This window comes from Syngnathus typhle, linkage group LG3, assembly GCF_033458585.1.
Source record: "Syngnathus typhle isolate RoL2023-S1 ecotype Sweden linkage group LG3, RoL_Styp_1.0, whole genome shotgun sequence".
Taxonomy (NCBI): Eukaryota; Metazoa; Chordata; class Actinopteri; order Syngnathiformes; family Syngnathidae; genus Syngnathus; species Syngnathus typhle.
In genome coordinates, this window is record NC_083740.1 from 7509254 (window position 1) to 7525595 (window position 16342).

The window sequence follows — 16342 nt, forward strand, 5'->3', positions numbered from 1 at the left end:
CAATGCTTCACCCTGTTGGGGAATGTTAGATTAATACTTTTATTTAACATGGCCTTGGAATGTTCCTCGTGATGTGATAGTGGTGTGTATGCACATCATATGTAACTTATTTTTTTGTCAAACATAATCAATCATGTGTGAGAACTGTGCTTCCTTTCTGCTGCATAGCTTTGTAATAAATTCACAAAAACATTTTGGGTGTCTTACACTTTATTTCCTTTTTTTGCTATCTATGACTGCAATAATGGATGTACAAAGATCAAATGTAGAATGTTGAAAAAATATGATTTTGGAGAAAGTCACATTTGGATGTAATGAACACAATAAAATGTATTCACACTGTCTGAATAACAACAACAATAAAACACTGTTAAATGGGATTACGTATCATTATTATGATTTAGTCTTGAATTTAAAAACTAATTTTAAAAAGCAATAGTGAAGGTTGAGCTTGTTGCAAATTTTTCAAATGCCATGATTTTTTTGCAGAATCCACAATCCACAAAACAACCTCCAAGATAAGGATAAAGATTTACCACAGAAAATCACACAGTATACATTAACGTTCATACAAAACATAGCAAATGACACCTTTTTGTAAAAATAACAGATATTTGACATACAGTAAATACACTAAACATTTTACTTCACATTCCGGTGCCTATACTTTCAAGAAGTCTCTAAACATTCAAAATTCTTTTTAAAGGGCTTGACAACAGTTAAAACTTTTTTTTTAAAACTCCCGTTAAAGTATATATTAAATGGCTTGACAAACCAAGAACAATAAATAACCTTTTATTTCTTGCATTACTGGTATTTTTTTCTTCCCTTTCTTTAACATGAAACGGTGTAAACACTGAGCAAAATGTGTAACAGATTGCATGGCACAGTTTTGATGTAAACCCTCAAAATGAAAATGTTAGAATTGCATCACAGGATACACACAGCACAGTAGACTAATATTTGTGTCAAGTTCACATTGTACTGCACATTTTTTTAAATGAAAACACTGCAACTGAAAAACTCACTTGCTCTATTTCTTTTCTTCTTGTGAGTCAAGATGGAATTCTGCTGAGAAGCACAAATAGTTTCACACAATAAATGAAGTTCACAGTTAATAGGGCTGGAAAACAAACTTTGACATACTTACAGTATTTACAATCGCCATGGTACGTACACTACCGTTCAAAAGTTTGGGGTCACAAAATTGTTTGGGTGACCCCAAACTTTTGAACGGTAGTGTATATATTTATTTAGATAATTATTTATAGATTATATATATAATTATCTGTGTAAAAAATCTTATAATATATATGTATACTTATATTCATAGATTATATATAATCTTATACAAATATAAAATATAATTTATAAAATTTAATTCATAATATTTTATTATAATAATATTTACACTACCGTTCAAAAGTTTGGGGTCACCCAGACAATTTTGTGACCCCAAACTTTTGAACGGTAGTGTATATTGTATAATTCAACCTGCTGAGAATACACTGTCAGTCAAGCATGCGTAAAGTTTTAATTGTGTAAACTTAAGCAAATAATTGGAACCACAGGGCTGAGACGTTCTTCCAAAATAACAGCACAATTAACACTTTGATGTTAATCGAGACGTTTCCAAAACAACACAATAAAGACTGATGTTAATTAGCGCTCAAGGTTTTTGCCGAGCAAGAGTTCACTGTTGCAGGAGACACTCAATTTGATAAAAGCGAAACTTTATGCAGTAATTGTGCAGTGTTTGATCTAAGAATTGTGCACATCATTAAAATGTAAGATGCAAACAATTTTGATTGTATTTATATTGTATCATGCAAATGTGTAAAAATTGCCACATGCCTCTTTCTTCATGTAACTGTTGATGCGTGACAGGAAAAATACTGTAATTTCTTGAGAATAACATACTAAAACTTTTACAAGAAAAAAAAAAATGAAGTTTACCACTACCTAGGGACCGTGGAAAAGAAGGTGTACTTTTCCTTCCACTAAATGGTGCCACCGCGAAGGGACCTTCGAGCGTACATACAACATAAAACACAAAATTCCAATCCAAATAAAATATTTTTTTGGGCATAAATACCATCAAATCAGGGGAGTGCAATTTTTGAGGGGCAATTTTGGGGGCTGTATAATACACTCGAATAAAAAAGAATACAAGTGCATTGTATTCTCAAGAAATTAAATTCACACTCAAAAAAATTGCTCAGCTTGAGGAGTCGGGATCCCACCATTTTGTGTTTTCATGCTTCCAGTGCTGGAAGCGGCAGGCGTGTGGCGTGACGTGACGTAGCTTCTCTTCCTGGAGGACAGGGACCACTTTCTTACGGAGCCGCAGCCATCACCATCGGCATGGTCGTAAGCCACAACCATGCTGGTGTCCATTCTGGAGAGCGTGTACATGCTGCTCTGCCGCATCGGGTGTTGCCGGGTCGAGCGAAGTTCCAACTCATCGCAGCTGGATACCTTGATAAAAGGGCACCAGCGAAAGGCCCGCTTGAAGCCAGCACGAAACCTGAAGTGGCATTGTAGAGGAGACAGAGCACAAGAACTGTCACAAGGAGGGAGATTGATCAGAGAGCATGGAGAAAATGACAGCGCCAAGATAAATCAAACTTCATGTGTGGCCGTTATATATGAAAATGTATTCTGCGGTCAATGACTATTGAGCGGGGCTGTGGCAAGATTTAAACTGAGATGCATTAGAGGCTTTGATTGTTTTATTGTGTCCCCTGAATAGGTTTGTTTATGTATTGATTTTTTTAATGTAAACACTTAAACATCATGATTGCGGTGAGCAGAGTCAATGTAAGACAAATCCAAGTAGGAACTTTAGGTCACATCCCATCGGTAGTCCATTAAGTTTCCAACCAGTCAGTCTTAAGAGTTAATCAGGCGTGTTTCAATTTTTTAGTTTTAATTGTGTCTACGAGATATTAAGAAATTCAGGACACCTCCTAAATGGCCCTGTAATGCCACACAAAGTTATATTTCATTGTATATTGCTTTGTAAAACATTGCACTTTTATTCATAGAGACATATTTTTTAAAGATCGGTAAATTCATTTGCTAAAACACATCGTCGATATCTGTATGTAAATTCATATTAATTTATACATCAAGACAAACACACCATCACATCTGTGGTGCAAATTACAGTACAGTACAGTACTGTATATGCATATATTAGGTATATATCTATATTTTATATATATACAATATATATTATATATTATTTTCAGACTACATCTGTCACCATAATAAAACCTTGAGATTCAATGAGACACGTTTTATCCACTTTTGCAGTGACGTTTCATATCTCAGAATGAATTTCAAGGACCTTTGTGCAAAAAACTAAAAAGAATCTGGCATGTTTACGATTCTTAAGTAAATATCTTCCGACATGAATGACAGTATGTATAAAAGGAAAAAGATGAATCATTGGCTTTGGCAGTAGTCTACGCTCTGCTGAGTGCCCTTCTATTTTCCAAGTCAATGCACCCAGACAATCGAAGTAGATATAATAGACTTAGGACTAGATTAAAACCCATAACATATTTATCTTCAAATGACATACGAAACCATACATAACATAATATTTTCGTGAAGCATGCAGTTTTTGCAGTATGTAACAGAATGCAGATGTTGTGGACAACAAGCTTACAGCTTGTACTTTGTCATACATTTCAATATACAAGTCGGTGACAGTTTTATAAGCTTTAGAATCCCGCGACACAATTGTTATAAATCTCCCAAAAGAAGACGGAACTACATTTTTGGTCTGTGTACAAAACTCTTATATAGAAAACAAAACAAATAATAAATCCCTCTGTACATGAATGTTTTGAAAATGTAGCTTTGCACTTTAACTCACCTGCTGTTCAGGCAGCAGTATATAATGGGATTGTACATAGTGGAGCTCATGGCCAGCCACAGCACAGACAGATAAACTTGCTGGATGGACTTCCACTTGATCAAATGCTTGTTGAGACCCGTTGCAATGAAGTAGATGTGATAAGGCAGCCAGCAGAGGGCAAAGGTCACCAAGACGATGATCATCATCTTCACCACCTGGTTTAAAAAAAAAAAAAAAGGTGGCAGATGAATGATATCCACAGGACAATTCACAGGTGTTGCAAGCACAGAAAAATCCATCCTGTAGTGTGAAACTAAACTAGAATGTTTGTTTTTTTGGAAGGATGGAGGGAAGAAGCTGGAGTAAAATGGAGGAATCCCATTGAATTGTAACTCTCACTTTGCTAAATAAAAACACTACTGTTTATACTCAACTCATTTTGTGTTTAGCATCACTACAACCTGCTGTTCTACAATCCATGCTGGATGCAGATCACCTCCCCTGATCTATGTATTAACAAGGCCATGTTTTCTGCTCCAACCTTCAATCACGGGGCCACTGTTCTGACACTTACTTTCAACAAGCCACTTTTGTGGATCGCAACTGGTAAAACAATCTTTGTGATTAACGTGGGCCTGCTCAGAAGCTAGCAACGGGAAACAAAACAGACACCACTGTGTCCCTCCTGAAATGTAAACCCGTGCAAAAACGTGTGCAGAAACTAACACACTGGCTGTTTTGACAAATGTTCATAGCATGAAATAAACTGTGAAGGATCAACAGCTCAAAAGAAGTCAGAAACTTTGTGAGAAAAATAGTGAAGACTTAAGAGTGATACAAAGGATACATTTGTCAAACGCTATTGAGAACTATTTCTTCTTTTCATTCCAAAGTGATGATACTCAAGCAGATACTGCTGAAAAAAAAAATCGCCCCACTCATTGCAACCCAGATAACTTGCCTATTAATATTATTCAAGTCATTTAATTCTCATGACATTGAATCGATCACAATGGGGCTGTTCTGGTTGTCTAAGAAGATGTTCCGCCTCTCATCTGGGCAGGCTTTAGCAGTTCATGGTTGACTGTGCACAATTAGTCTGGATAGCTCCCATCTTGTATTAGTGCTATTAGATGGTGCTAAAGTTGCTTATAGTGTTTTTGAAACCTCTGTCACTACCTGAAATAGTAGGTAATGTTAATTTCAAGTCAATATATGCAGTTGAAATACAGCATGTGAAACACTTGCAGTCATGAGCTAAGCTTCTTCAACTTTAATCATGTGCTTACTATTTTTCCCCCTTCAAGTTAGCACAGTAACTCCATATTTATGTTTTTTCCCACTCGCTCAAAATGTCTGTATAGTTGGATACACATAATTGTGCCCAATTTGAGCATTTTCCCTTTCTTATAATAAAGGAAGGCCAAATTGTCTAGTACTATCTGTAAAGATTATCCTGACCAATGTCTTTGTTGTGTGGTGTCCGTCATAGTTTATTTATTGTTAAAATATCAACAAATTTGTATATGTGTACCCCACTTAATACATCACATGACCAAAAGTCCCCATGTAATCTGTACTATGAGGTATGTCAAGGTTGGAAAATATATGGCCACATATTGACACATCCTAATCAAAGATACCCTCATCCGTGCAGTGGAAATAGTCTCATTTATTCAACAATCTAATAATTAATTCAACCTGTCAGTCAGCACAGAACATTATGAAAGGAGGGGAAAAAAATTGGTAATTGAAGGAGTTTCATTTCATTTTATTCAGTCTTGTTATATTATAATTCGGTACAATTGAGCACCATCTATTATGGTTTATGGAAATTAATAATTACCATACAAAATGTAAAAATCTATCTTTAGGACAGCATTTTTCTCATTCCCATGCCAGCAAAAATGTGCTGTCTTATCTGTCTATAATATTAATCCGAATGGTGCACCACTTTGTGGGACATTAAAATAATCACATATTTGTTTTTTAATTTATTATATATTCAGGTCTTATACAACCCAGTGGTGATTCATGATGTAAGACCAATGATCACATGAAGGTGGAACTTCATTTTGTTTGTTTGTCAGTACATACGCCACTGACTTGTTTCACCTTTAAAAAAGTAATGACAAAGCAAACAAACAAATAAACAAACAAACAAACAAAAAAAGCTAACAAAATTCCTGAATCTCAAACATTTTACATTTGGTCACCTTGCCATCAAGCGTGTCTTTTCACACACTGAAACATTGTATCTTTGTTATTTGTCCTTCAAATGTACATTGCGTGATGCACTACATGTTATACCAAGGGGCAATCAGCATTGTACATTGTCGCTGAGATAAAAATGATTGCAATAAAAATGACACACCATTCCAACAGACAATATCTTACGATGCCCTATATACTGTTGATCGCATCTACATTGAAATGAGCTGAGGGGGACGCATATTACAACGATACTGATTTGCTTTGCTTTGTTGAATAAAACTAATGAATCTCAAAGGCTAATGAGCTTTTTAATGCAGAAAAAGGATCCCGAGTTACAATGTAATTGACCAAAACAGTCTCGGGGTTTTCTCCAGCGCTAGATTTATGTTTGTTCATTATACCAATAAATGACCACCCATTAATTTGCTCACAGTCAAAATGAGTCCCGCCATCTACAGTCTATTTGCGGTGCGATACGGCAAGGAGAGACCGTTATAATGAGGCCTAAGTAGGCGGAGACAAACTGGGATAGTAGGAATAAAAGAGAATTTTTTTTTACATCATCCATAACATTTTAAAGTGTTGTACCGGCTCAATACGCAGATTTGAGTTGGGCTTAATGGTTGTATAAACTGCAGGTCAGGGTTATTCCTACATTTGTTTTTTACATCTTTTTGCACCTTTGTCCCCCTACTTGTACCTTCCTGTAAATCGAGCTGTTGTTACATGCAGTTTCTCACACGTGAGATTAATAAAGTTCCTCTTATCTTATCTTATCTTTCCTCTTTTTCCTCTTCAAGATTGAACAGGGCCTAGTTGACATTGTTGATCTTCTACGTCATTCCAATTGTATCTATTTATAGTCTAGACAGCCTTTGAACAAATATACCTCAAGTCCAGAGCATCCTTGTTAGTGCTTTACTGCTTGTAATTCTCAAGTGATTGTTCCTCCAGAGCTCTTCTGTTTGGTAACCAACAGAGGCTGGACAAGACAGTTGAGGTCAAATTTGGCATGGTCCTGGTTCCTGCTTGGAGTAAATACTGCTGTTTATTTTATTTATTTTTTTAAGAACACTGTTTATGACCAGGGGTTAGAGAGCTATCGCAAGCAAGACCACTGGTTGATTTGATGTGAATTCCAAATCAGTTTATGTCCTACTGAGACTGAGCAGAACAGAATGTGGTTGTAATTCACCCAGAGCTCATATGCATGAAAGACGAGTGAAACCATTCCCGTCCAATGCTCGAATTGAAATTTTACAATGACACTTCAGAAAAAATATTCCATTTGCAAAGGTTTAGCAAAGAAATTGTTTTTCTGTATGCCACCACAGCAGAGTAAATGTTAATGGAAAATGAAAATGATCGCCATGATAGAATAAAAAACATGCTGTGTGTAATTGACACAAAATCCTTGATGCATGTTCATCAACAACAACACACACAAAAACCTAGAAAGAATTTATGCTGTGGAACACAAAAGGCTCTATGTTCAAAGCACATCTGCGCCATGGGGCAAATTCTAGCAGATCCAGATGTTTGCATCAGCTCAAGGTAAGCCTTTTCTACTTACTGGTCTCCGCAAATTACCAACATTGAGTCTAACCTGACCAGGTCCAATTTTTGTGGGATTTCCACCTATTTTGTCCATATTTCTAATGGCATATTTATCATGAATTTGGTTGAAAAGTCTGTGGTCCAATGTGCCTCCCCAGTAGCACTGATGTAAAAAAATGCTGGCTCACTTCAGCATTTAAATGGCCCATTCCGGGTTTAAGGCAAAAGAATCACACCAGCGACGAGTGAGACAAACAATCAAGTGGACCACCGACTGACCCTTAAATTGCACAAAACGATTGCCCCACTCCCATAAATGCTCAGGGGGTGGAGACCATCGTCGCCACCGTCCAACACACCGACAACTCACAATCAAACTCTACCCAAGGAAATTGACCAAGTTGTCCTCTTACGCGCATACTCAAACATCCCAAGGGCAAAGATCCGTGCTGTGTTGCCAAGAACTAGCAGTCCTCGTCTGAAAGTGCTATGGCAGACTTATAACATCATTAGTGCTGAACTCTGGGTTGACATTTGAAATACCAACCCCTGGGCATAGGCTGAAAATAGAGTACTTGTTGTGTTAGGTCGATCTGTCAGTAAAGATGATGAGAAATCACAATAAGCAATGAATCCATGACCCGCCGCCTCACTGACCTGCTCAAGAAGTGTGTGATTAAGGCAAAATGCAGGAACTCTATTTTTATAGACGTCACTGAAACATTCTGCCACGATACGTTCCTCCATCTACCTCATCTAAGTGACCTTTGCTTCCGTAATCATCTTGTCAACTGTAGTGAGTGGCTTACAGATGTGATTGCCTTGGGTAAAATGATTAGCTCTCTGCACAATATAGCACAAATCCGTGGAATAGGTTCCTGCCAGGTTGTGCGAGAATGGAAAAATGTGTAAAGTGTGATTACTGACAATGTGCAATGACTGCGAGAAACGTAATGAAGTAAATTTAACATGGGGAATGTTGAAAGTGTCAGTGGGCGACACAAACCAGTTTCACTTCTTTTACCTTTTTAATAGGAATACTGAACTTCAAAATCAAAAAAGTGTAGAAGAAGCAATACTAATGATATAGTGGGGAAAAATTGGCGTGGGAACTTAAGTTGACTTAGATTTTAAGTAAGATGAATGAATGACTACAAGTAAGTTTACGTTTGGATTTAGATAGCCTTACTGAATGACTACAAGTTGCTTTACAGTACTTAGGTTTCAATTAAGATTAGTGAATGACTGCTGGTATGTTTACTCTAATATTTTAACCCAGATTAAATCAAATGGGTTTTCATTTGAACAGTGATTTTAGGGCAGACATTATTGGCGTCAGAACACAACCGACATGGGGTGGGGAAATTCGGTCACTGACATGAAAATAATGTGTCAATCAACCTGGATCAGAAAAATCTTTAGGATTATTGTAATGATTAATGTATTTTCTATAATTGATAAAAACTACCTTTAAGGACCTTTAAGGGTTTTATCCAACCACTTCTGGTATTTTACAATCAGTGCTCTTTTTAGCTTTTTTTTTTATGACCTGCAAGCTGCAGTCAGAGTTGGTTACAAAAGCAAAAGTGAGCAGCCCTGGGCAAGACTCAAGCATAACAAAAGCAGCTGACCTAAAGCAAATATATACCTGACTTTTGGCCAAAACAAAGCACGACACACACCACAAAACGCGCTGCTCAACATCAAGTTGAAAATGCCCACTCAGTGACCTGCACTGAAATCTCGAGTAGTGTTCTTGAAAACCAACATTGCAGCTGAACTATTGGTTTGCTATATATAATAATACGTGAATTTCTTCACTGTTTTGTTGCAGAAACGATTTGTGGTATATGTGATTAATCCTATCAAATCTCTTTTGACAGACTGTCTAAGAGGATTATGGACTACATGTTACACAATCTAACACTGCACAGGTTTCCCAGGTTTTGCTTGACACACGTATGTATGTACGTCTGTCTGTCTGTCCCTACGTATGCACATATGCATGTATAAGGCAAGCAAAAATCATTTTAGAAATTTGTGAGAAGATTAAAATCAGTAACTTTAAGAGGAATACAAGTGAATCGAGTCCCATGCCATCCATCTATTTCCAACACCGCTTATCTAATTCAGGGTCAGTGGGGATTTCCCGTGTGACTTTGGGCGAAAAGCAGAACTGGTCACCAGCCAGTCACAGGTCGCATTTAGAGATAAACAACCATTCGCACCCACATCTACATTGCCACTGAGTGGGAAGCAATCCCACACTGCTCACACACAAAGCAGGTGAGTTTATCCCTACACCATCAGCGACCCGACATTACAATGCAATATTATATAATATTTTGAGAGTCAGGTTTTCTAAACAATCCATGCATCCTTCAATGTTCTATCGTCTACCCTGTCCAGGGTCATGGGTGAGCTGGAGACTGGCTACGACACCAGCCAAACTCACATTTACAACTATGTAAGTAGTCATCAGGTTTAAAAGCGACAAAATGAATCCTATAGTGAGTCTTCATGTTCTTTCTGTAGGTTTTATGAGGGTAGTTCAGCTTCCTCCCATTTTCCGGAAACCTGCAAGTCAGGTTAATTGAAAACTCTGTCTTGTCTACAGGTTAGGATTTGAACGGGAATGATTGTTCATTCTATACAATACAATGTGAGCCCTGTGATTGCTGTCAAGTGGTGCAGGAGCTATTCCGCCGGTCTCTCTTGAGATAAGCTTCAGGTAACTCAATAGATAGAAGTGGCGTCGTAATTACCCCAACCGCTAAAAAAGTCACGCTTGTAAATTGAAGGTAGAGCCCAGGAGAAAATCAATTAGTGGCCACTTTGAAGATAGAAAGTTCCATAATACCTTTTGTGTTAAAATGTCATTGCTGCCTTAATATTTTAATTATGTTTTCTCTTTGCTTCAACACCAGGTTGTCAATCAGGAGATTTAAAATCAGTTATCTAAATACACATTGACGTGGCCCAAAGCTGACATCTCGTCGGAGTCTTCCCTCATGAGAAGATCAATATTTTACAAATTAACAAATTCAGTCAACAACAGAGGATTAAATTGATGCTCCGGGGGGGTGTATGATCCAAATCATGTGAATTGTCCCTGATTGCTACAGATTTATCCAAAATCTGAGTGGGAACAAAATGTAACAAATGGCAAACGTGCAAACGACCTTTTATGTAGAAAAACCTGCAGATGGCAGGATACAATTTTAAAAACGACTTACTAGCGCAATGAACTCCGTGACATTTTGACGTTTTGACATTTAAATTCTGATCCAGTTGAGTGATTAAGAGGTTGCTATTAGGAGTCCCGACAGACTGGTCGGCTTTACTTCTCCACAGTGGCTCTTAAGAGTGTGTTATCGCCTATTCTCTGTTCACACATTTTTGGCTTGAGGAGGAGCTGCTTGCTGCGAGCAAGTGTGTGCACTGAATAAAATAAGTCCACTAACTTAATTGATTTAAATTGTCTTCTCTTTTTGAATGCACGGCTTTGGGAAGTGTTGGCGACACAGTTGAGGGCAACAAATCCAAGATGGTGAGGAATTTTAAACACGCAAGTTGAAGTTGAAGGATTTTTCCACTGCACACAAAGATTAAAGATAGATTCTGTAATTACCTGGAAAATGCCCATCATGCAGGTTTTCCTATTTTGTTAAACTGTGCAAATGTTACGTTCTGATTAAATTGTGTGTATGAGCTGTCTATTATTGGCGAATACATTATTCTAAATCAGTCCCTCTTTCAGTTTATTTCTTTTCGTTTTGGGAGGTGAAATATCGTACACATCATCACATTAGTGTCGACTTAAAAAAAAACTTGTTGCTTTATAGTTGAATGCTACAGAGATTGGAAGGAAGGAAGCGCAACATGTGTTCCAATTTTGCATTTATGCCAATTGCTTTTTCTGCCTTCACAAGCTTGAGCATCTCAGATAATAAGAAACTAATTGTAAAGATTAAATCATCACTCATTTCCAGATGTTGTCATCCTAGTGAGTCATGATGTAAATCGGAATATATGAATTATAATACGTACTGTGCATTTCCCTTCAAGCATGCCTACCTTTCTTTTAGCTCGCAGTTGTCCGTGGTAGTTGTCGGATGAATCTCCGGGAATCTCCCCTCCCCACAGAGTGACTCCCACAATAGAGTAGGTAATGCCCATTACCACCAAAGGCAACACATAGACCAGCAGAGTCACTATGATGTGGAACCTTCAGCGACATTTTTAAGATAAAAAAAAAAACAGTATATTAACTTCTGACATTAACATCTGCATGTGTTAATAGTTAGTGGAAGAAGAAAAGACATCTTACGTCTTTAGAAAACGGACTGACTTTCTAAATGAATGTTTTCATTTTAATGTCTCTGAATAAAAGACTGCTCACATGACAGGGTCGTCTTTCATGCGAGGCCACGCGACATAGCACAAGGTCCTATGAGGCAGAACTCGAATTTTGGAGAAGTAGCAGAGGGGAAAGGCCAGAACCACGGCAAGACTCCAGATGCAGGCGATGACTCCAGTGGTGACCTTGGCTGACAGGCGAGGCTTCAGTGGGTGGATAATGGCCATGTACCTATGGGGTCAAGGGTCACAAGCTTTATTAACTAATTAATGCAGATCGTTTTCTCATAAAACTGTTTTTGTACATACATGTCCTATAGAAAACCATGCAGATGGGAAGTTTTGCATTCCGGTCATCGATTTACGAGAGGTCAATGAAGTGTAACCTCAGGTAGGGCAGGATGCCATCAGTCAGTTTCACTTCATCTGAAGGTGCTTGATGCCAGGGCCTCCAATCCAAATCAATCTTTTCAAACCAAACCAGTCCAAGCATGCCTTTACGGGCCCTTCTATGTAGCCACAGGGTCAGGCAAAATGTAATGAATGTTCCCAGTGACACCGGGGTCCCGGTCAGTAGAGTGCTTCGCTCACTTGAACTCAATGGAGGAATTGAAAGTTCATTTCACACTCACTGACGGGGTGAGTCTGAGTGTACGTCTACTCCTATATGTGCCATTTCATTCCCTGGCAACTAGTCCCAAAATTAGTCGCAAAGTTATCAGAGGTCCAGTTCACCGTGACCTTGAACAAGATAGGAAATTGAGTTCAAAAAATAGATGGATTAATGGATGGATGGACAGATGCTCATTGAGAATAACATTAAAACACAAAAAGATTGAAATATACTCACAAGATCTTCTGAAGCGGTGGAATATAGTAATACCAAAATACATCCCAGAGGCGGATTACAGACCTTAGTCATCTTGAAATCTCACCCTGACATCTTCACGTGCTCGAAGCGACAGAGGGTGCTTTTGGAAACCATCCCGTTGGAAAGCTTGTCACTACATCGTGACAATTCATAAGCACTTTATCATCGCCTGGTGTTTAACTAGCAGCACTTAACGTTGCCAGGAAAAAGTATCTGCGTGCATGCTAAATGGCAAGCTGTCAGTCCCATGACTGGAGAGGGAAGATGATTAGCTGGCAGTCAACCTTGTTTTACAACATCAGAGACATTTTTTCATACATAAGGTCAAGGATATACTAGACACCATTATCAACAGCTATCTTTATGCCTTTCACTCTTGGTTTCTTTTGATTACGAATGAATGTGATTACATTCAGTTTTAAAAATGTGCTTTTGAAAACGTTGGGGACCCCGTTTTCTCAATGCGTTTTAGTCACTCTGCCATTTTCTGTGAAATTTCACCGGGACAAACACAAGCTGTTTCTATTGACTAGATTTACCTTATCAAATATTGTTAGAAGTTCTTTCGTCTGAAAAACACTTGCCAACCACAAAGTGAAAGGCAGGACAAATTTATATCGGGTGATGAACTGTGGCCTTGTGGCATTTGAAGGGAGCATGGAACGAGGTAGAAAAATAAGCATAACCCGAGGTTACATCCGCATCACACAGGTCACGTCGGTGTTCTTTTTCTTTCTTTTTTTATTTTATTGATGGAATCAGAAGGACACAAAGACCATAAAAATGGAAGTTACAGAAACCTTAAGTGAGCTTGCCTGTTGGAAACAGATTGTTCCCCTCTATGTGAGAGGACAATGCCTCACGCCATATCCCAATAGTGACGCACACACACACAAGGATGACGACGATACTGCCATGACAAACGACGCTCCTGTGATGAGCGTAAACCCGATCTGATAATGATCACCGCATTACCTGAAGTCACATGGGCAGAAGACAGACAGATAATAATTCATGAATTGCTTGATTGATTCTTAAGGATTATATTCATTGTGTGCAACTGATAGCAAAATGAATTATACTTCTGGCCAACAACTACAGCTAAGGTGTTGTTGATTCAGTCTAATCTTCTTTGTGAGCTAAATAAATACCATCAGCTACGGGAAGTTGAACGACAATTAGTGGACCTTCATCAGGGCAACCACTGTGCGCAATGTCATGAAACAGAATATTTTATTAGTCCCCAAAATAAATGACCGCTGTATTTTGTATTTCCATCCATCCATCCATCCATCAATCCATCCATCCATCCATCCATCCATCCATCCATCCATCCATCCATCCATCCATCCATCCATCCATCCATCCATCCATCCAGCCATTATTGGCACAGTTTATCCACACCTCAATCTCATTTGTCCTGGAGAGGTGAGATTCGCATTGAACTGTTGGCCAGCCAATCACAGGGCACATGCAGACAAACCACAATTTACACCTACAGATAATTTAGATTAACCAGTCGTGCCCGATTTTGGAAAGTGGTAGCAAAATGGAATACTCGTGTTAGTCATGGAAATTCAGTAAAATGCCAATTTCTACATACACAGTCAGTGGCAACTTTGAATTGTGCCAGCAAAATGTAAAAATACCTGTGATGGACGGCTTCTTGTGGTGAATGAGGAGGCGGTCAGTCACACTTGAAACTGCCTGCCCTTCGTAAATATAGACGATCTAGCACTGTGGGCTAACATAGGCTGCAGTAGGCAAGAGCAACCCCACCCCATCAGTCAGTGGACTGCACACATGTAAGCATGAGAACAAATTGTGCAACACATGGAGCAGATGCCCTCCAAACATTCATGCAATTTGATTTCTTCTTTTAAGCTCAAGATTCCATTATATGCCTCTCCTGATGAAAAGCGGCACAGCCAAGAGAAAGAATGAGCAAAGATATCGAGAATTCACGCTGAGATTGAATTTGGAACAATATGCCCCCTCTCCCCTCTTTTGAGACACTCATTTTGGAGCTTTTAGTGTTCATATGCGGTTGGAGAACAGAATTCCTTCACTGTGGCATGGATGCTGAAATCCCTGACAGTACGCTGCCATAAAACTGGGTAAACATGCACAACTAAATGAGTATAGGAGGGCTCCAAACTCAATTCTACCATTAAACGCAATTGAGAGACGTTGCAGTTATTCTGGTTGTGGAACTGCAAAGTATATTATAGCCTACAAGGAAAGGTTTTTTTTTTTTTTATACTGAATATCTAATATGAAAATGAGAAATGTTGGGAAGAGCTCTCAGCATGATGAAGGGCTTTAAAAACAACCCAATTCGGATATTTTGCAATCATTCATCTACCAAAAAGGGGCAAACTATTAGAAACACCTGTAAGATGCAAATATGCAATCCCCAAATACACCAGTGGACATACTATTAATAGCTTCCATATATATTGTATATACACATCTTACATCTGTGCATGTTTGTTGGATCTCTTTTGATGGATATGAGCAATAGCCACAATCAATTGGGGATGTATAACGAATCAGGAACCCACCTATCAACGGCGATTGCAGTCATCGAGTAAATGCTGGCGAACACCGACGTTACCGGAAAGAAGTTGTGGAATTTGCAGTAAGCCTCCCCGAAGTACCAGTCCCCGTGCGTCGCGTAGACGAAGTTGATCAAAGTATTGAAGGCAGCCATGGAGGCGTCGGAGAAGGCCAAGTTGAGCAGAAAGTAGTTGGTCACTGTTCTCATGCGCTTGTGCGCCAAAATGATCCAAATGACGATGAGATTGCCAAACACGGCCACGGCCAGCACCGAGCTGTAGGCGACGGACCAGAGGGCGACGCGCCATGGAGGCTGCACAAACTGGTTTGTGTAGTTTGAGGTTAGGTTCGATCCATTATGCGAAGCTGCCATTCTTGTCCCACTTTCTTAAAGGAAAAAAAAGAACGGAAAAAAAAGCGGATGATGGAGCTACCAAGACAGACGCACAACGAAAGACTTAGGCGCCACAGTGCGCAACCAGACCACATCCATAATAAAACATTGTCCTCCCATTTGAATGCTGTCTGCCGGTTAATTTCTTGTCAAAACGTGGTCGGTCCGGATGTGTAAGTGTGCGTAAATGCCTGTTGAATGAGGCTGTGAGAGCAGCGCGGTGGCATACGCTTGACGCGCCGTGCGCACTCGCTGACGCACGAATAAAGCTGGCACACAAACTGGAGGAGGTTGATCGACGCTTAAGGTCGCTGTTTGAAACTTTATGAATAACAGGTGCAAGACGGGCTGTGCGTTATCACTGTGCGATGTGACACCGTTATTATGTTTTCATCCCACCTAATCTCCTGTGGGAGCAGAGATGTGCAGGAAATTGAAATATTCCGGCTGTATGTGTGTGCGTGTGTATATAGCTTCATCAGATACATCATATGGATCGGTAAGAAACTTGCCCATTCAT

The 16342-nt window shown here is 38.9% G+C and overlaps 1 protein-coding gene and 1 long non-coding RNA gene across 2 annotated transcripts; one reads left to right on the top strand and one right to left on the bottom strand.

Moving 5' to 3' along the window:
* Nucleotides 1–1499: 1499 nt before the first annotated feature.
* Nucleotides 1500–16047, bottom strand: tacr3a (tachykinin receptor 3a). The gene is made up of 5 exons (XM_061274740.1): nucleotides 15434–16047; nucleotides 12042–12230; nucleotides 11717–11867; nucleotides 3887–4083; nucleotides 1500–2527 (listed from the first exon to the last, which is right to left on the bottom strand). Exons 1-5 carry the CDS (start codon nucleotides 15799–15801, stop codon nucleotides 2206–2208), a joined length of 1227 nt encoding a protein of 408 aa, XP_061130724.1. The 5' UTR covers nucleotides 15802–16047; the 3' UTR covers nucleotides 1500–2205.
* LOC133151581 (uncharacterized) lies at nucleotides 9849–11156 on the top strand. Its single transcript, XR_009713936.1, has 3 exons — nucleotides 9849–9925; nucleotides 10049–10106; nucleotides 10567–11156. It is a non-coding gene; the product is annotated as an uncharacterized LOC133151581 (long non-coding RNA).
* Nucleotides 16048–16342: the final 295 nt, after the last annotated feature.